Raw genomic sequence first — 21,159 nt, forward strand, 5'->3', positions numbered from 1 at the left:
TTCACGAAAACAACAACAACAATGGCAGTCACAATACCACCCATCCTCAACCTTCTTCTTCCTTGCCAACAACAAACAAGTTTAATCCACCAACAACCCCCATCTCCTCCTCTCTCTCGTCTCTCCCTCTTCTCAATGGAAAATCGATAGTAGCACAGCTCACCAACAGCTACAATACCCCACCGGCGGCGTCCTCTGGTTTTCCGGTGAAGCGGCGGGAGAAGTCCCTTTAGCAGCGACGACGGTCTTCCTCGACGACTGTCTCAATTAAGGAATCAGATTGGGAAAATCTAGCAGAAAAATAGAGGAAACTAACCTTGATTGGCAAGTTTTTGAAGGAGAAGCCCCCAATTGAAGGAATAAGGGCTCAATTTCAAAAAATCCTTCCAATTACAGGCATGGTGCACATCGGATCTCTTGATCGCCAGGCACCGAATCATGGGTCACGCCCACTACGATTTCAAGACCTGGGTGGAGACCAAATGTGCATCTTTCATTGACTTCCGGCTCGACACGCCGCCGCGTCCCCCCGCGGCAACTGAGGGCGGTGGCACGCCTCCCCCGTCGGCCCCCAAGGCAGAAGAAGCACCCCCAAGAAAGCAAGGAAGAAGGAGCGGCGGAGGAACAAAATCAATCACACGGAACAACTAATTCTTGAAGTGGGTTGGTGGTTCACATGTTGATGCCCAGCTTTTAGTAACTCATACACTTCCACCATCTCTCAAATGTTTTGTTTTGTTTTTTTTTTTTTTTATGTTCAAATATTGTTCTCTGGGTTGCTGTTCGATTTACATGGGCAGAGGAGGATGCCGGAGCTGTGCTTCTCTGATGAAGGAGAAAGAGGTATATTGTTGAAAAGACACAATTACCCCCGCTCAAACGGGACATCTAACGGGAATATTAACGGAGGACTAAAATTGTCCTCGTCACAATAAGAGTGTCCACAAATTGTCTGATTTTTTAAAAAAGGACTAAAATTGTCCGTGCCACTATAAGTCTAGGACCAAAAATGTCTTTTACTCCATACAAAAAATAGTACTATTATGATGACCTAAATTATTCCATTAATGCAAAAGTATAATTGAGTCTTGTTCTAAATAATCAAAAGAAGATTAATTAAACGAAACTAAAAAAAAAATAATAATAATAAAAATAAAAATAAAAACTTAACCTAAAATTTTTTTTAATGCAAGAAAATGATTTTTAAGGTTCCTGATTTATAATATTTGATGTTCAACTTTGAATGCTATGTATTTAGTCAGGCTAATTATTTGACTAAAGTTTATGTTAAATTTTAATTTATATTGTATTTTTAAATACATTTTAAATATTTGTAGTATATGTTTAACAATTATGTCAATTCTGATTGGGATGGGGTTCGAACCTAAGACATTTATTATAGAAGTTAATGAGTAAGTTAAGAATAATAAATAGTTAATGGAATATTCTGTTACTAAAGTTTATACTAACGGAATGCAGGGTTATTTAATAGAAGAAAATAATATGTATAATAGTGGGTAAACAAGAAAAATCATTAAAAAAAAATACTAAAATCGAAATAATATGAACCATTCATTTCAACAAACAATTACACAAACATTATTTGTTCTCGTTAAGGTCCTAACTTTATTGGCTCTTATTAGATTTGTATATATATAGAGTAGATAGTAGATGTTCACAATTTACATACTGAATGTTCACAATTTTTATATACTAGATGTTCACAATTCAAATTGTAAACGTTCAATATGTAAATTATGAACATTCAGTATATAAATTGTGTATTTTGACCCAGATCCACCTTGGCAGGTGGACCCGGGTCCATGACATAACTATCATTCTTTATCCTTTTAAATTTAATTTTTTTTTCTGTCAACTATCATGTAATGTGATGACATCTCGATTATCAGTCTAAATGAGTGATGGGGACTTAAATTTTTTGGGCTAAATATGTGAAAGTATAGAAGAGATACTACCTTATAAATAATCATGAGTACTTTAAAAAAAAAAATTTACAAATAAAATTAATATATATATAAATATATCATTAACAATTTTTAATTAAGATATATCAAATGAAACCCATATTGATATTTGTATTTTAATATTTTAAACTAACATATGATTATATTAAGTCACTACAGTTGTTTCTCACAAAAAAATATTAAGTTACTACGTTAGATTTATTTTTAATATATTATATGTCCATTTATAAAACTAGTTAATTTTTAAAATATTGTAAGTTCATTTTTACAAATGTGATGCAACTACAATATAATGATGGATCCCAAATAAATTCTTTAATAAAACATTGGAGGTTTATTTTTACAGTATTAATTGTAAAGACTAAAGAGTTAATACTCAATAGTTCTCAAAAAAATATTAATTATTCATTTTTACAATAATATGGAGTAATGTAATCTAATCTAATATAAAAACATAATAAGTGTGAATGGAGGTTATACCCTTTATTTATGTCCGTTTTTCTGTTAAGTTTTTTGATACATTATGCTATAAAAATTGTACTATATAATATTTTGGACAAACATACATCTACCGTTATAACTTCGATCCATTATATTTTTCATTATTGTTACTATGCACATGCATCCACCATATATTTTCTTATATTTTTCAATAATAATAATATATACACATTATATATTGGGGTTATATGTTAGTTATTTCTTAAAAAACAAATATCAAATTTATAAGAATGTTTTACATTAGAGTAACTACCAGCCAATGCCCCTCGAGTTTGGTGGTTTCACCACCTTTAGTCCCTAACTTCCGTAATTATCATCTGTAGTCCTTCAACGACCCATCCCACGACTAGAAATCAAACTCCTCTTCCCCGCCGATGCCGCTAGTCAAAGATTATTTCTTGAACTAATTCTCCTATTTGTTGGAAAATCACACATCGTTAATGCCTCATCTTCGTCGTCTCTGTTTTCCTGTTCTTTCTTCGCCCCTTTGTAATTCCCCATAAATCTTCTTCAAATCTTCCTTTCTTGTTCAACTAATGCGAATCAAATTGGGATCGGAACAAATTAAATACAAGATTACAAACAGTCTTCTACCTTCTTTCTTGAATTGATTGTGCGTATGGTTGAAATTGAGCGGAGCTTAGCTTTCAACACAGCGTGGAGGAGCTCTCTATCTTTTGCTTCTGCGAAATCATTATATTGGGAAGATTATTGTTTTGATTATGCAATTCTGATTTTTATATTTGGATTTGAGTTTGATGCAAATAATTATGGTCGGTTAGAGTTAATCCTTATCCTGTCTTTCTTTAGCACCAAACCTCGAAGTATAATCGGCATGATTTTCATGTTAGTTTATAAAAAATGTTTCAGTACTGAGTACTGTACACCCCAAATTCATGTGTCCACACACACCTGCTTCTACAGTTCTACTTCGATACCTTTCTTCCCATCTCTCTACATAGTCTTTAGAAATACTCGCAGCTTCGTTAAAAGTGTTAGCTTTCTCTGTTCGCAGTTATGTCATCTGGATCGTCAACTCCGGCCAACAATTCAGTCTCCAAAGGGTTTGACTTCGCCGCCTCCGATGATATTCTTTGCTCCTACGAAGACTACTCCAATCACGCGAGTTCTAATGTCACCCTCCACTCCGATCCCACAGTTGCGTCCACTTCCGCGAAGGTATTTTTTTTCTCATGGTGTTATCTGGTATTTGATTCTTGAGGTTTTAGCTAGGGCTTTGGTGATTACTGGTGAAAGTTGGAGTCTTTACTGTTCAACTTTGCTATAAATTGCTGAATTTGAAAGTTTTGGAATATGCCTTTCAAAAAAAAAAGTTTTGGGAATATGGGTTTCAGTTTTAATGTTTTGTTATATGGCAAATGACAAATTTACCCATGATTTTGACGGCTGAGACGGAAGAAAGTAACAGAAGGATGGTAGCAGGTCACATTTCGTAACTCGAAGGACCATAGATGGTAATTACTGAAGTTAAGGACTAAAGGTGGTGAAACCACCAAACTCGAAGGACCTTGGCTAGTATTTACTCTTTATTATTATTATTATTATTATTATTATTATTATTATTATTATTATTATTATTTACAATAATTTAAATATCTAAAAGCTAAATAAACTTAAAATTTTAATATAAATTACTAATATTGGGCAACTATTTCTTGCGCATCGCGCATACAAAATACTAGTAAAATATAATACAAATGAACTTAAATAGGTTCATTAAGAGAATACTAGATGTTCATTTTCACAATATAGAATATTCATTTTTTCAATACTGTGAGTCCATCATCTACAAATCTAATAAGAGTCAATAATGTTAGGCCCTTAACTGTAACAAAAAAATGTCGCTAGTAGTTGTTTCTTAAATGAATGGTTCATATTATTTTGATTTTAGTAATTTTTTAATAATTTTCCTTATTTACCCTCTATTATATTATTTTCTTCCCTTAAATAACCCTAAATTCCGTTAGTATAAACTTTAGTAACGGAATATTCCGTTAACTATTTATTATTCTTAACATACTCATTAATTTATATAAGAAAGGTCTTAGGTTCGAACCACATCCCAATTAGAGTTGACATAATTGTTAAATATATATTATGAATATGTTAAAATGTATTAAAAATATATATAATATAAAATTTAACATAAATTTTGGTCAAATAATTAGCCCGACTAAATACATAGCATTCAAAGTTGAGCATCAAAGACTATAAATCAGAAACTTTAAAAATCATTTGATTTTCTTGAATTTAAAAAAAAAAACAAAAACAAAAACAAATTTAGGTTAAGTTTTTTTTTTTAATCTTCTTTTGATTATTTAGAACGAAACTTAATATTTTAATTATGTTTTTGCATTATTAGAATTTTTTAGGTCATTATGGTATTAATTTGTTTTTTTTTGTATTTTTTTATAATGGTACAATTGTACATTACTTTACAAATATTGTACAATTATTTTTTTATCCCACAAAATTGTTCTTACATCATTGTCAGACATGCGCGGCCTAACTACAAAATTGTTGATCATAAATATAATTACACATGGACTCTAAAACGGTAGGACCATTTTTCAAATAATTGACAATGTTAACATCCTACTAACTCCAATTGAAACAAGTTTACACATCAGAACTTGATCAATGCATGAAAACTTCTAAAGAAATTTGTAAGTATATTTACTATATCATTATAACAATCTCTATTGTAACCATATATTTTGAATTATTTATTATCATCATCTATTGACAACAATTGTAGCAATTGTCATTGACAAATTCTAAAAAAACAATTGTCTCAACAAGGAATGGAAATTAAAAAAATTATTGATTTCATTATTGTTGATGAAAAGCATGCACGACACTTTATTACTCTTATTAAATTAAATAAATTAGTAGCTACAACAAAAAATAATACATATGCATTTAATTAATTTAGAATTAGATGTATATAATGCTTTATTTTAAAAAAAAATTATTCATTATAAAAAAAATTAAAAGAAATATAATTTCAGTTATATTATATCTTTATTTTATACAATTCAAAGATTCATTAGCTTCAAATTTATTAATTTATTATATTTACTACATTGTCTATTGTCTTCTTTTTACATTATCTTGTAATCAAATATTAAAGTTATAATACAAAACATGTTATATATATTTATTTACCAAGTATTTTATACAAATATAATACATATTAATATTTTGTTCAATACTTTCACATGATAACCTACGACACACATCTCACAATACATGAAACATGTAGGGAAAAAACTGCCACTATTAAATACCAATAGGTGTTTGTAAGATAAATAATTCATATTACAACTAAAATCTCAGTCATATACACAACAAGGCAACTCTAAAGCTTCCTACACCATAATCTCATCATTGCATGATGAATCACTCTATGCTGCCAACAGTAACCTAATTACACATGACACACTACCAATAAAAAAAAAAGAGGACATATACTGAAGATGAAAACAATTACAATGCTACCCAAAAGAGAATTAAGAAGAATTAGAGAAATTTAAACCAAAAGTAGTATTTGTTTAGACTATCGCTTTAAGTATTTAGACTAGCGTTATTACAAAATTGCAAACATTTATTTTAGTGACAATTATAATCAATATCTCATATATTATCTTGAATTTATATACTTTAAATTACCAATTTAAATAAACAAATTCAACATTTATTAACCTATGCATAAATATCTCCTATATAATATTGCATTGATATACTTTGAAATACTTATTTAAAAATAATCATTGGGCATTATCCCATTTGCGCAAAGCGCGTAAAAAAACTAGTAAACAAATAAGATCCAAATTATATTAATATGAGTATCATTAAAAATATGAATAATGGTCAAATAGGTAACCGAATCATACACGATAATGCAATTAGGCCACTAAACTTAAAAAAAAAAAATTACAATTGAATTCCTAAATTAATTCACTTCATGCAACTCGTCCAATTTCTTAGTTTTCTCAATTTTCTCAATTTCTAATAGGTTATCCAATTTTAAAAATATTGTTAACAAAATTATTTAAAAATAACTTTATTAAAGAAAACAAAAACAAAAGCAAAGTTACCTTCTTCGTCTCCATGGTCGGAGACGAAATGACTTTCGCCCCCGACCAGAGACGAAGAAGATACCTTCATTTCTGGTCATGGAGACGAAGAGACCTTCATCTCTGGTCAAAGACGAAGAATGTATCTTCGTTTCCATGGCCAGATATGAAGACTCGTTCTTCGTCTCCAACAGAGACGAAGCCACGAAGGTTTGTTTTTTTAACAGTGTTGCAAAAATCGGGCCTAGGTGTCGATTAATCGGCGCTTAGGCACTAGGCGGTCAGCCACCTAGGCGCCGATTAATCGCTCTAGGCGGTCCCAGGCGCCTAGTGATTTTTTCAACCTTATTATATATATATATATATATATATATATATATATATATATATATATATATATATATATATATATATATATATATATATATATATATATATATATATATAAACTCGTTTTTTACGCGTATTGCACGATTGGGATAATGCCCAATGTTTTTTTTAAAATAAGTACTTTAAAGTATATCAAGGCAAGATTATATTGGAATTGTTCATGCATAGATAATTGAATGTTGAATTTGCGTATTTAAATAGGTAATTCTAAGTTTACAAATGCAAGATAATATAGTCAAGATTGATTATAAGTGTCAATAAAATAATTGTATAGGTATGGTTGAAACCAAATACGGGACATAAGGGAGAGTAAATAAAAATTATGGCATAAAATATTAAATATATACTAATATTGAAGAGTTAACTGTTGATTGCCAAACAAGGACATTGCAAGGTAGTTTCTCAATTTCAATTTGTTGTGTGATTTGAATACTCTTTTTGTCAATAAATCCCCCAAGTAATTAATATGATTGACTTAATTATATATTTTTAAAACAATTATTATTATTATTATTATTATTATTATTATTATTATTATTAAATATACTATATGTATACCCTTAGGTCATTTTACATGTTAATCTAAATAGTTAATTTTTTTCAAATATCTTTTTACCAACCGTTGATATAATTCGCTGGTCAAATCCGCTAATATAATCCGTTAACGCTAACCGCTAACTGCTGATTGTCAAACAAGGACATTGCGAGATAGTTCTCACTTCAATTTGTTGTGTGATTTGAATACTCTCTTTGTCCAGAAATCCCTCAAGTAGTTAATATGGTTGGCTTTGGCTTTATTAATTATATTTTTTAATTTTTTCATGGTATTAATAAAATACTTGGCAAATAAATATATAGCATTATTTTGTATTATAAATTTGATATTTAATTAAAAAAATATTGCACAAAAAAGATAATAGACAATGTAGTGAATATAATCAATTTATGAATTTGAAAAATAAAGATAATATAACTAATAAAATTATTTCTCTTAATTAATTTATTGATAATGAATAATTTTTTTTTGTTAATAAAGACATTGTAGGGAAAATGTAGCGAATATAATCAATTAATGAATTTGAATGTAAAGAATTTTTATATTGGAGACAAATAAAGACTATATAACTAATGAAATTATTTATCTTATTTAATTTATTTATAATGAATTTTTTTTTGACATTAGACACATAATTCTAAATTAAAGAAATGAATATTTATTATTTTTTGTTGTAACTACTAAATTATTATTTAATTTAATAAGAGTAAAATAGAGTACTAGTTATGCCTACTTTGATTAGGATGGGGTTCGAACCTAAGACCTTTTTTTTTTTATTGAAATCAATAAGTAAGTTAACGGTTAACTAACAGAAATTAACAAAAAAGATAATATTTAACAGAAAAGTTAACGGATAATCATATTCATTAAGGATAAATTAGGAAATCTTAACGAAAATTAAAATCTGATCAATTTGAGCCATTCATATGATTAAAAAATTTGACCGTCATTTTTTCTACCCATTATAGGCCTAACTCTCTTGGGCTCTTATTAGTATAGTAGATAGTAGATAATTATTTTATTTAAAATTACTTTTTTAAAAAATATTTTAAAATTGAGTGAGCTGTTAAAAATTGAGAAAACTGGCAAATTAGACTAATTGCATGAAATGTATTAGTTTAAAGATTGGGCAATGATAAGGTATGGCGTATGACAGGTTTTTATGGTTTTCCTGAGCGAAATAGGAGATGGGAATCGTGGGAGCTACTAGGAGCGCTAGGCGGGAGATCCTCACTACCTTGGGTTGTAATAGGGTATTTCAATGATCTTCTATATCAACACGAGAAAATGGGAGGGAACCCGCACCTGAATGGTCTCCTTCGCGGTTTCAAGGAGGCAGTGGATGGGTGTGGGCTGGCACAGATGGCTATGCGAGGTCATCAGTTTACCTGGGAAAAGAGTAAGGGCATTAGTAATTGGATTGAAGAAAGATTGGATAAGGTTTTGACAACGGCCTCGTGGGGAGATGTCAATCACCATGCGGATGTACAGAACATTCTGACTCATACCTCGGATCACTCGGCTCTTTTCCTCAGTATCAATGCGCCATGCATGCAAAGAGGAAGGGGTCCGAGGGGTTTCATATTTGAGATGGCCTGGTTACTGGATGAGGGGTGTAGGGAGGTGGTTGAGACTGCTTGGCAGAATAGACAGACTGAGGGTTTGCTGAATTTTCAGCAATATTGTGGACACAGTCTGATGCGGTGGGGTGGCGACCATTTTCAAATTTGGGGACCGTATTAAGCAGCTGCATATGAATCAGGAAGCTATTAGACACATGCGTGATCCAGATGCGATATCTGAGTTTCAAAATCTCGAAAATCAGTTGTCCTAGCTGGAAGTCCGGGAAGATTTTTTTGGAGGCAGCGAGCGAAGCAGCACTGGCTACGTGGTGCTGATGCCAATACAAAATTTTATCACAGGTATGCCTCTGCCCGCAAGAAAAATAATTATATTGCCAAATTAAAGAATGATGTTGGGGAGTGGGTGGAGGGGGAGAATATGAACATGATTATTTTGAAAGAATTTTTGCCTCTAGTAATTCTGTATGCAGTGATCCTTTGTTTGATGATTTTACTCCACGGGTTACCCCGACCTATAATACTACCCTGCTGCGCCCGTTTAATAGTGATGAGGTTAAAACAACTGTATTTTCCATGTTTCTTGATAAAGCTCCGGGGCCAGATGGTATGAATTCAGGATTCTACCAGCATTTTTGGGACGTAGTTGGGGAGGATGTGTCTGTGTTCATTGTGAATTCCCTCAACTCGCGTGTTTTCCCACATGGATTGAATGATACGAATGTGGTTCTGATCCCTTAGAAAAATGTTCCTGAGACAGTAGGGGATATGAGACCGATTGCTTTGAGTAATGTGCTTTACAGAATTATGGCTAAGATGATAGCAAACCGAATGAAACCGCTTATGGGAGATCTAATCTCGGAATCCCAGAGTGCTTTTATTCCAGGGAGATTAATTACAGATAATATTTTGGTAGCTTCGGAGGTTGGCCACTTTTTAAATAGAAAGCAATGCGGTAGAGTTGGGTGGGGAGCTTTAAAATTGGATATGGCAAAGGCATATGGTAGAATGGAATGGCCGTTCTTGAAGAGAATGTTGGAGGTTATGTGGTTTGATAAGGGATGGATTGACCTGATTATGTTGTGTGTGACAACTGTGACATATAATATTGTGGTAAATGGTGCGCCTAGAGGACAAATAATTCCAACTCGGGGTCTCAGATAGGGTGACCCCCTCTCTCCCTATTTATTCATTATTTGTGTAGAGGGATTATCTTTGCTTTAGTAGGGTCAATACATGGATGTAGAGTAGCTAGAGGAGCCCCCCAGTATCACATCTTTTCTTTGCGGATGATAGTCTATTATTTTTTAAAGCAAATTTCCAAGAGGCCAGTGTAATTAAACAGTGCTTAATGAGGTATGAGAACCTGTCTGGTCAAATGGTTAATTATCACAAGTCTAACATTTGTTTCAGCAGGAATACCACATGGGAGGAAAGAGAAGTGGTGGCAGATTGTTTAGGGGTGGACCAAGCCCCCAATTTTGGAAAATATCTTGGTCTACCATCTTTCATTGGGAGAAATAAAAGGGCAGTTTTTTCCTATGTGGAGGATAAAATCAGACAGAGAATTGGATCGTGGAACAAAAAACTGTTGTCTCAGGCTGGGAAGGAGCTGAGGTACTTTTGAAAAGTGTGGCCCAATCTATGCCTACTTTTTTAATGAGTATTTTTTTGCTACCTGAATCAGTTTGTTTGTCTATTGAGAGGACAATGAACAAATACTGGTGGGGAAAAGGGGTGGATAGAGGAATCCATTGGAAGGCCTGAGACAAGCTGTGTGTCCCTAAGAAATATGGGGGTTTGGGTTTTAAAGATCTTCGTGCTTTTAACCTGGCTATGTTGGGGAAGCAGGCATGGATATTTCTTACTAATCCTACCTCTCTTGCAGCTAGGATATATAAAGCTCGTTATTACCCGACAACCTCTTTTATTGATGCTAGGATGAGAAATTGCCCAAGTTACTGTTGGCGGAGTATAATGGCTGCACATGATATGGTTTGCTCTGGGGTTCGAAGAAGGATTGGAAATGGGGAAATAACGTCAATCTGGGGCCATCCCTGGTTACTAGATAACCCTAGCCCCTTAGTGCAGACAATAATGCCTGAGGAACTGTGTGAAGCTAGAGTAGTGGGTTTGATTGACCAACAAACACACTTGTGGGATCCTCATATTTTAAGTGATTTATTTGAACCAGAGGATGTGACTCGTATATCTAGGATCCCTATTAGCCCGGATTATGAGGACTCTTGGTATTGGTACAGGGACCAAAGGGGAATGTATTCTATTAAAGTGCATATAGGTAGATTGTTGGAGATTTTGAGCATGATCTTGCTACCTTTGATAAATGGATCACATTGTGGAAGTTGAAGGTTCCCCCAAAGTGGAAAACTTTTTTGTGGAGAGCTTACTACGAATAACCTGATTATAAAGGGAGTGAAAGTAGACCCAACATGCCCTATGTGTGGTTTATCTCATGAAGATGTTATGCACACACTTGTTTTTTGTGATTATTCTAAATTAGTGTGAAATATTTCGGGATTACCTGTTACACATATTGTTGCTCTTTCATTCCCAATATGGCTAATGGGTGTTATGGCAAATTTAACAGAGGAGCAATTTGGCATGGCGGTTGCAATCCTTTATCACTTATAGAGCACCCGAAACGACGTCGTATGGAAAGGTGCTTTGGCACGACCCGCCGGTGTGTGGAGGCGGTCCACTGCCGCGATGGCGGCATATGCCCAGGCGCATTGCCGAGGCCACAACCACAGTGCGCCTACGGTGGCGCCGGTCCCACAAGGCCGTCCGCTTTGCTATTTTGATGGGGGTTACTGCCCGCACTCGGGCGACGCAACGTACGGTGTAGTACTTTTGCATCCGGATGGCTCATTCAAAGCGGAAACAAATGGCAAGCTCGAGGGTTGTTTCTCATCCCTTATGGCAGAGACACTTGCTTTCAAGAAGACTTTATCTTGGCTCAGGGAGCGTAATGAATTGGACGTGGATCTCTTGACTGATTGCTCAGAACTCCGAAACCACTTACTTTCCAGTCCTACGACTATCCTATCTTATGTAGGGGTAGTGAAAGACCAATCCCGGGCGGCTTTAGCCCTTTTCTCATATTGCTCGTTGAATGTTATTTCTAGATTGCTTAATTTACATGCTCATACTTTAGCTACGGTAGCTTTTGATCAGGAGCACTCTATGTACTGGGACTATGTCCCTCCTGACTGTTTAGCTTCACTCATTCATTAATATATGCCAATGCCTTTTGGCTTTCAAAAAAAAGTGTTAGTTTAGAGATTCAATTGTAGTTTTTTATTGTATACAGTTTAGTGACCTATTTGACCCTTATTCCTTACAAAATTATATCAATAAGATATTTTCAATAATATATTTTGTAACATTGATTTATTTATACAAATTGATACCATTTGAATGAACCCATATTCAAGTGGATGGTCAAGAGTTCGAACCCCGGTAGTGGAAGTTTAGATTCTTTGGACTGAAAATGATTGAGAAAGTATAAAGAAGATACTACCTTGTAAAGAATCTTAAGTATTTTCAAAAAAAATGAACCCATATTCAACATCATACATCACACTATGATTAGTTTGAGCATTTAAGAATAATTATGGTTTAATCCCCGGGATAAAAAATAACCCTCATGTCTACTCATTTTATTTCACCATTATTTCCTAGAGAATTTAAAGCTCCAAAACTAATGGGAGGACACTCAATTATTGTAATTGATTCCACTTGTTTTACATATACTCTATCCGTCTCATTTTGTGTCTAATTCGGTTAATAAGGTTTGACTGAAGTTATTTTTAACTCAATTTTTGATAATATTAAGTTTAGTATTAATATACAAAATTTATATATTTAGAAACTACATTAAAAGTACTATTAAACACAAAAAATTAAAGTTAAAAATAAGTAAAAATAAATAAAAATAAAAATAAACAAAGAAGAAATAGTTGGTTTGACCAATGAATAGTAAGTGAGACAGATAATATGAGACAGATGGAGTAATTCATAAGACACATTAAAGATATGTGGGTTCTCCATTATTTCAGCATCAATGACTACTAACCCATCCATTTGTACATCACAACTATTTAAGCCATCATCATTGTTGTTGACAATTTCATCCTTGTGTACATCTAAAACTTGCACCGATGATTTCTCTAATAAGACATCATTATCAAGCAATTTATGAAGCTTATGATTGCTCACCCTATCCTTGCTTTCGCCGACTTCAATTTTCACCAATTGTGAAGAAAGGAAAAGAGAATTATCTTTGCCTTACACTATAGTAACAATTTGAGGCATAGTTAATAAAGGGGAATATGAGATATTGTGCCCTAATGTGTTCTATAGTTTGGTTTTCATCTCAATTAGTCAATTTCCCCATAATCTCCAACTCTCCTAGGAGTTGTATGGTTCACAATGGTCTCCTCAGCAATATTTCTTCTACCTAAGTCAGTCATAACGACAAGATCAGCACGATCCATCACTAGAGGAGCAGGTCTTTTGAGTTTGATAATCTCCATCATCTCATCTATCTATCTGGGCATCCTAGTTTTCATTTGAGCCATGAGTTTCTTGAACCGATCATGAGTGACATGAAATTGTGTACAATTTTGTTGCTCAATTCAATCACCTGAGCCTCTGGCTTACTCACCTGAGCTTTCATGAGGATAATACTTTTGATACCAATGGTAACATACTAGCAAAAGAAACAAAGAAGAAGAGAGAATAACATAAAGAGGAAGAACATATTTAGAGGAAAAAAAAATGTTTGAGAGATAAAAAATAAGACTTTTTATTAATCACCAAGCATGCCAAACTCCTTATACAATATGCCCTTTATATAGATATATATATAATAAAATTGAATTATTCCCTACACAATGCATCAGTTTGAACTATCAAACAACAAACCCACTAAGAAAATTACAATCTAAAGAGAAATGACATCGTCTGAAGATAAACCAATAGTTGCCCATCACCTAACAAAACGACATAATCTGAAATCATCCTATTCTTTCAGTTCTACTCCTTCATCCCAATGCTAATCCTCTTCTTTCGGTGCCCATCATTTTCTTCCGGATTAGTTACTTCATTTTTTCCTCTTTCTTCCACCCTTTCCTTTCATTCTTTCCCGCTTATAGGAATGTTACATGTTACTCGTACAAATTTTATTATAAATAACTTTTCAACTCTTAATATTATATTTTTCTCATATCATTTTATCTTGATTAGTATTACATTTTTTTTTTTATCATAATTAACCCTTAAATATTATATTTTGATTTAAAAATATTACATTTTTTTAAAAAATATTACACTTTACCTATGGATAACAAACAATTTATACATAATTAGTATCAACATAACTATTACATTTTTATCTTAACTGAAACGTCTCACAAATAAAAGTATGTGAAATAGTCTTTAAAAAGAAAAAACAAAAAAAGACTTGAGCGCCTAGTGTGTTGGAGGTTTTTCCAGGATATCAGTATATCACACAAATTCTAAACACAGTCGAGGGCACACGACGCGGTGGTAGGGATTTGGCAGTTCAAGACTTGAAGCTTAAGGCATAAGGGTATTGGTGAAGAAAATAAGATTAGGGTTTAAGCAAAACTAATTGAGAGAGAGAGATGGGAGCCAAAGGAAGGAAGAGAAGGGAGAAGAATTACAGAGAATCGCATAAAGGGAATACCAGACTCCCGCCCCCACCTGACCCCTCCTCCGTCGATGCCCTCCCTTCTAAGCTCCGCAAAATCATGGGGTTAACAGGTTAGTCTTCATGATTTACACATCGATTCACATGGATGCGTATATATGATATTTACATTGAAGTATTATAAGCACGTGTGTTTAATTGTTAGCGTTTTTCTCTAAATCTTTTTATTTATTTATTTTTTTACACTTCTAGGAGTTCAAAAGAAATCATCAATAATAAACAGGGCCGAAGGAGATGGCGGTGATAATAAGGTATAAAAAGCTTAAATGTTTTACTTTTTAGTCTTGTACTTTTGCTGTTTGTTTAACAGTTTGGGTTGAAATTTAGACTTGTATTGTTTAACCTTGCCATATTTGTTCTGATACAAATTTCTGCATTTTTCTTGTTAAGAGAACACAATAAAGAAAAAAAAAAAAGAAATAGAGTATTAGGTACTTTTCAAGTTTATGTTTTACATATTCTTTAAGTTGAGAAAATTTCTGAATCTACTTATGGCCCCCCTCTGTTAAATACCTTCCTCCCAGGATTGAGTACTTGAGAATTTTACTTTCCTAAGGCATCCTAATGCTCTGATTGTTTAATCGCTATGTGTTTCTGCCTTCTTGTTAACAAATGCTGCATTTGATGAAGGGTAACACTAAAGTCTCTGAGGTCAAAAGGAAAACTAATGGTGACAAGCCTGCAGAAAGTAATGTCCCGGAAATGAAAAACAAAAAAAGGAAAAGGAAACAAGTAACTGACCTTCGGTTTGAATCAACTGAGGAGTTTGGTGGTGCTGGTTCAAAGAGAAAGGAGCGTAGGAAGCAGTAAGATTCTACCATTCTTCATTGAAAATTAGTTTCTGTTTGCCCCCTCCTTGATGGAGCTAGTGAAGTTTTCTGAGGATGAGTATTTTTCATGTTTGAGCTTTAGAGGTGAGGGCTGAAGTTGTTGGTGCAGTGACCCATTGAAGGCTACAATTAATTAAGAACTTATATCTGTGCAACAGTGTTCATTTCTTTGTTTACATATTATGATTTTGAACTGTAAACTTGTGATTGTTTAAGTGGATTTTATTTCCTTGATTGAATTGGTATTGTCTAATTGTATGCAGGCACTTGGAAGAGAGGAAAAAGAAGCGCAAGAAGACCAGGACAGAAGAACACTTGGACTTCCCTAGGCATGAACAAATAAAATTTGGGGAAGTTGTTGATGCTCCCCCCAAGTTGGCTGCCCTCCCAAAGGTAGACATAACTTCATTATAACTAGAGATAAAAGAGCCCTATTCATGTGAGAAATATGATTTGCCATGAGTTTTTGTTGACGGATTTTGAATGTAATGCATCCCACTCTGATCTGAATGCTTTTTGTATAGATGAAGGCACTGAAGACTGCACATGAAGCTTCACAAGAAAGGCTTCGTTTGAAAGCAGTTGAGGCCTACAGGAATAGAAAAGGATGGACATCAAGGCCAGGGACTCAGCTCCCTCCACCCTTGACTACATCGCCATCAGTATAGTTGTCTGACACAGACCACTGTTTGGGCATCAAGGCCAGGGATCAGTCCCCCCGCCTTCGACTACTTTGTCATTGCCATAATTGTTTGAAAGACATGATTTTGAACCCCTTCTCTTCTGTGAGCTGATACAAGCTAACTCCATGGCTATACCATGATTCAAAGGCTCTATATTTGTACCAGCACTAAAATTGAAGTCTGAAGCTACAGTCCTTTTTCTTTATTCAATTACTACTCAATTGATCTTTTTCTTTTATGTATCCTTGTATGAACAGAATAAACTTAAGTATGAATTTGTTCATTTTATTCATCTATAGGTGGTTTGGTACCAATGTCACATCAGAATATCAATAGTACTTGATAATTATGTAGAAGATGTTTCCACTCTAAGATTGCATTTTATGGTTAATTTAGTTACATAAGATGTTATCTATTTTTCATTGAAAGGATTATAAAACATGTAAGATTAGACTTATTATCTAATTAATAGAGTATTAAGTTGTTTAAAAGTTTAATTGCTTTCTTCATATAAAACATTAATGGTAGTGGTAGGCGGTGAGTGTTTTGGGTTTTTTTAACATATATTTGGATTGTGGGTAAATTTAAAATCTAAAATAAAAGACAAATTTTGAAAGAAAGTTAAGATATTTTAGAGTTTTAATCTGTGCTCCAGAGGAACATAACATAGCTTCATTTTACGCCTGTTGTCTGTTGCTTGCATTCTGGAGGACAATAATGTTACTTTAAGTTGTTTACCTCAGAGAGGTCTGAATGTGATTGAAAGCTTTAGAAATGGTCTTTTATTTTCATTTCCTTTTGCTCTTTAATATGTAAAGCATAAGTGGACTTCTACACATTTACAGGTCTGATCTGTGGGAGACACAAACATGCAGTCCCCCATCAATGAATAGATTAATCATTGTTTTGTAGTGTACAGCTTTCTTGTCATCCTTTAACTTGAATATGAAGCATTGTAACAGAATAGCAGAGAAGATCTTCATCTGCCGGTAAGCAAAGTCCTTTCCCAGACAAATCCTTGGTCCTGCCTGCATGATCAGCAGAATATTTAGAAATGAGTATCTCTGTTGCAGCCTTAGCTCAGTAAAATCTCAAAGTCTAATGAGATGAGCAGGCGCCACTTTTAGAATATTAAGTGTTTTTACTAACCTGGAAAGCTGTAAATTTGAAGGGGTTTTCCTGCCTGAAGCAACCTTTCTCATCAAGCCATCTCTCTGGTTTGAACTCTTCTGCATCGTCTCCCCATAAAAATTTCATCCTCCCCATTGCATATGGCAGGTAGCATACCATGTCCCCCTTCTTGACGTTGAATCCATCCGGCCATGTATCATCAGAAAAGCATACCTTGGCATCCTGCAATTAGTGCATTCAATGCCAAAGAGCGAGATAATATACAGGTCAAGATTATCATCAGAAAAGCATACCTTGGCATCCTGCAATTAGTGCATTCAATGCCAAAGAGCGAGATAATATACAGGTCAAGATTATTTCCTGACTCTGACTTGTCACAATTTTAGCTCACTAAATAATGAAGGGTTAAAGTGCAAAGGTGCAAGCTTGTGAGCACGTATATATAAGCCTTTTCTGTTTAGGAAATTGTATTACTTACCACTGGAAGCACAGGGCAAAGCCTCAGAGTTTCTGTTAGAGCAGCATGTAGATACTGCATTTTCTCAAGGGCTTCTTCAGGCATATTGACAGCGAATTCTTCAATATCTGTGATTTTATCCACCTTTGTTATTTCTTTAATCTCTCGTGCTACTTTTTCTTGAATAGAAGGGTGCTTGCAAAGCATGTATATAAACCAGGAAAGAGAAATAGCTGTTGTATCTTTGCCAGCAACCATGAAGTTTAATGTCACATCTCTCAAGTATCTTGGGTTTGTTTCAGTCAACAGCAGGAACCTTGACAGAATGTCGTTTTTCTTCCACCCCGACTGGCAGAGAATCATGATATCTGAGTTTCTATTGACAGCATAGCTAAAGAAAATCAAAGAATGAAAAGAGGAAGTGGGAAGAAGTTTGCATACAGTGGAATCATCCTGAAACTTGTGCATTTGCTCAATCTTGGTATGGATCAGCTTAAGCACAAAGTCATCAATAACTTTGACACTTTTCTTTAACTTGGCTTCTGATCCAATGTTAAGGGCTTTTTTAATCTTCCATGAGATGTCAACATAACGCCGGAGTGTCATTTCACTTGCAACAACAAAAGCATTAGTGAATTTCACACCTTCTTCACTTGAGCCATGCACAGTATCCAGATCAACCGCAAAAGCTACTTTGAACACCGCATCTAGAGTCGTTCTTGTGAAGAAATCCTGCATTGATCGGTAAGGTTATCAGGTGGAAAAACAAAAGTGGCATTTCTTATATTTTAGGAAGCTGGGATTGGGTAACTTGCTTGCATATCAACTGACTCCTCCTTGTTTGCTGCTTCAGACAATATGTGAGCAAGAGTTGCTGCACTTTTTCTGAAGACCACACTGCTGTAGTCCCTTAACACTCTTGTGGAGAACTCGTGGCTCGACACCTTTCTCTGTTCACGCCACTTCTCCCCATCAACGGTGAAAATCCCATCACCTAACAGGTCCTTCAGAATGCTGTTATTATATTCCCCCTGCAGATTTTTGCATTTAACATGTTTCAATTCATAACAGAACTATAACTAGTTGACACATACAGACAATGTTGTTGGAATGAAATTTCTAGGTTTCATACCTTGCCATAATTCTCAAAGTTTGTTTTGAGGATGTACTCAACATTTACAGGGTCTACAGTGTAAACCTCACTCCTGAAAGGTGTGATTAATCTGCAAGTCTTGTACTTCCTAGCAAGATCAGTTATATAATGGTGCAACCTATGGAAGTTGATAACATGGTGAAAAATGGTGCCTCCAATTGGATGGTACTTCTTGTTGTTGCTATGCTTCTGTAGCACTGTGATTATGAATGCATGAATAAAGATTATGGAAAGGCCAAGAGAAAGAAAGGCAGTTACTATGTAGATTGGACTGAACAGAAAAGCCATGAAATTTCTGTGCATACTTTCCTCACTGCCTGCCGGGTCTATATATAAATATGGAAAGATCTCCTTAGCTAGCTACTTTTATGTGAATTTATTATCTAGAGAATGGATCCCCAAGGAGCATGATATTTGTAGTATGTGACTGTAAGTACGCTTGATGCCTTGAGGGGAGCCTACTTCAATAGGTAATATTATACTAAAAAAAACAAGCAGAAAAAATACTAATTATTTTTCATGGACGAACACTTGATCGATTGGAGAAATCGTGGCTCCAATTTGCAGTTGTGATGATCTAAGAAAATAGGAAACAAATAGTCGTCAATGACACGAAGTGGCTTGGCTCTCTCAATTGGGAGGTCATGTATTTGAGCCTGAGTGCGGGTGGTATCGACTCTTCATGTTTCAGTAGGTTGAAAAAGTAATTATGAACAGATACTGCATTGAAACAGAGTCGATAGTACTCAAAAAAAAAAAAAAAAGAAACAAATTGCATATAAAAAAAGACAGCTTTAAAAAAATCAATCCATCTCATCTTATGAAATCAAATCTAAGTCATCCAAATAAAAAACAAAGTAATGCACAAGATTAGTCCTCATGTTCTCCCTTCAGAAATAATTTACATTTGAACGCAACTCTCTCTCTCTCCCTCTCTCTCTCTCTCTCTCTATATATATATATATAAGGGCATATTTTAAACAGAAGGATTAAAAAGTAATTCTAGTATTGCGTTAATTATGGTTAGAATGAAATTGTAATCATTAGCATAATAATAGAGACAATATTAATGGTAATAAGTAGTAATTATTTTTTGTTGAGAGCTGTGCAACAAAAACCGTGCACAGAGGAGGGTGAAGGCGACAACAGTTCAGAGCTTGTGAATGGCGAATAACAATACGGGTATGTGTTGCTCTTATGCTTTTATATGTGTTTTTACGCAGGTATGTGCATTATTGAGCAATGACATGTGCAAATACATGGAACGCGAACTTTGCCTGACGTTGTTAATTTTTTTTTGTTTTTTTTTTTGTTTTTTTTTTTTTTGTTGTTGTTGTTGTTGTGTTTTGAAAAATTGTTATGTTTTGTGAACGTGAACGCATGGTAGTTTTTTTTTTTTTTTTTTTTTTTTTTTTTAAAGAAGAATGCAAAAGCAGTTGGTAATGAGTATTCGTTGGTGTGTGCGTGTATTTGAAACGACGTGTGCAAATTGTAGGTTTAGGGGCTTTGCAACTCCGGATCGTACCAGAGCGGAACGATTTCAAGGCAGTCAGATTCTCCCATTGCACACTTGGTTATATTTTCTACTTTTTTGAGTCATCGCTCGGCTAGACCCAAAAAAGTGAGGGACTGGTGATAGACCACAAACTGGGCACTTAGCTTGGGGAACATGAGGGGCGGTCAGTCCCGATTTCGGCAAAACACTTATCGATTCGTGAGAACGGATCTCTCTCATAGCCTCAGCGACGTGGAGCACCCGGGAGACCAGGCCGCCAAGCGGGCATGCTTCTGGTCAGGGTACCTGGCTGGCTCAGTAGTTGGTGTGTCATCGACGGAGTTTCCCAGAGGACTTAGTCGGGCGACCAGGCTCGAGGTTCGGAATGTCCTCGTCTAGGTGCCTCAGCCTCCCTGGTCGAGCTACCCCGCCGACTGCTCGGTGCATCCCCGACCGAGTGCGCGTCCAGAAGCGGTTACTGACGGATTTCGCGGGATACCTTTCCTTCTACAGCAAGTAGCTTCCTTCTCTCAGTTTAGGCAG

At 34.5% G+C, this 21,159-nt stretch overlaps 3 protein-coding genes across 5 annotated transcripts; 1 reads left to right on the top strand and 2 right to left on the bottom strand.

The window, feature by feature from the left end:
- Nucleotides 1-14,616: 14,616 nt before the first annotated feature.
- LOC109157647 (coiled-coil domain-containing protein 137) lies at nt 14,617-16,618 on the top strand. Of its 3 annotated transcripts, XR_002050262.1 has the most exons (6): nt 14,617-14,920; nt 15,060-15,118; nt 15,480-15,673; nt 15,961-16,090; nt 16,222-16,419; nt 16,469-16,610. XR_002050262.1 is itself a non-coding variant. In XM_019305500.1 (5 exons), the coding sequence occupies exons 1-5, from the start codon at nt 14,782-14,784 to the stop codon at nt 16,363-16,365; spliced, it is 666 nt and encodes a 221-aa protein (XP_019161045.1). In that variant the 5' UTR covers nt 14,617-14,781; the 3' UTR covers nt 16,366-16,618. The 3 variants fall into 3 exon arrangements, 2 of the variants coding, with proteins under 2 accessions (XP_019161045.1, XP_019161046.1); XM_019305500.1 differs by having other exon boundaries at nt 16,222-16,618; XM_019305501.1 differs by having other exon boundaries at nt 14,618-14,920; nt 15,498-15,673; nt 16,222-16,618.
- An 892-nt stretch (nt 16,619-17,510) lies between these two features.
- Nucleotides 17,511-18,709, bottom strand: LOC109157648 (cytochrome P450 704C1-like). The gene is made up of 4 exons (XM_019305502.1): nt 18,546-18,709; nt 17,935-18,449; nt 17,805-17,868; nt 17,511-17,724 (listed from the first exon to the last, which is right to left on the bottom strand). Exons 1-2 carry the CDS (start codon nt 18,704-18,706, stop codon nt 17,969-17,971), a joined length of 642 nt encoding a protein of 213 aa, XP_019161047.1. The 5' UTR covers nt 18,707-18,709; the 3' UTR covers nt 17,511-17,724; nt 17,805-17,868; nt 17,935-17,968.
- Nucleotides 18,710-18,756: 47 nt separating this feature from the next.
- On the bottom strand, nt 18,757-19,409 carry LOC109157610 (cytochrome P450 704C1-like). The gene is made up of 2 exons (XM_019305460.1): nt 19,101-19,409; nt 18,757-18,999 (listed from the first exon to the last, which is right to left on the bottom strand). The coding sequence occupies exons 1-2, from the start codon at nt 19,407-19,409 to the stop codon at nt 18,757-18,759; spliced, it is 552 nt and encodes a 183-aa protein (XP_019161005.1).
- Between the last annotated feature and the right edge of the window lie 1,750 nt (nt 19,410-21,159).

This window comes from Ipomoea nil, unplaced genomic scaffold (assembly GCF_001879475.1).
Source record: "Ipomoea nil cultivar Tokyo-kokei standard unplaced genomic scaffold, Asagao_1.1 scaffold2791, whole genome shotgun sequence".
Taxonomy (NCBI): Eukaryota; Viridiplantae; Streptophyta; class Magnoliopsida; order Solanales; family Convolvulaceae; genus Ipomoea; species Ipomoea nil.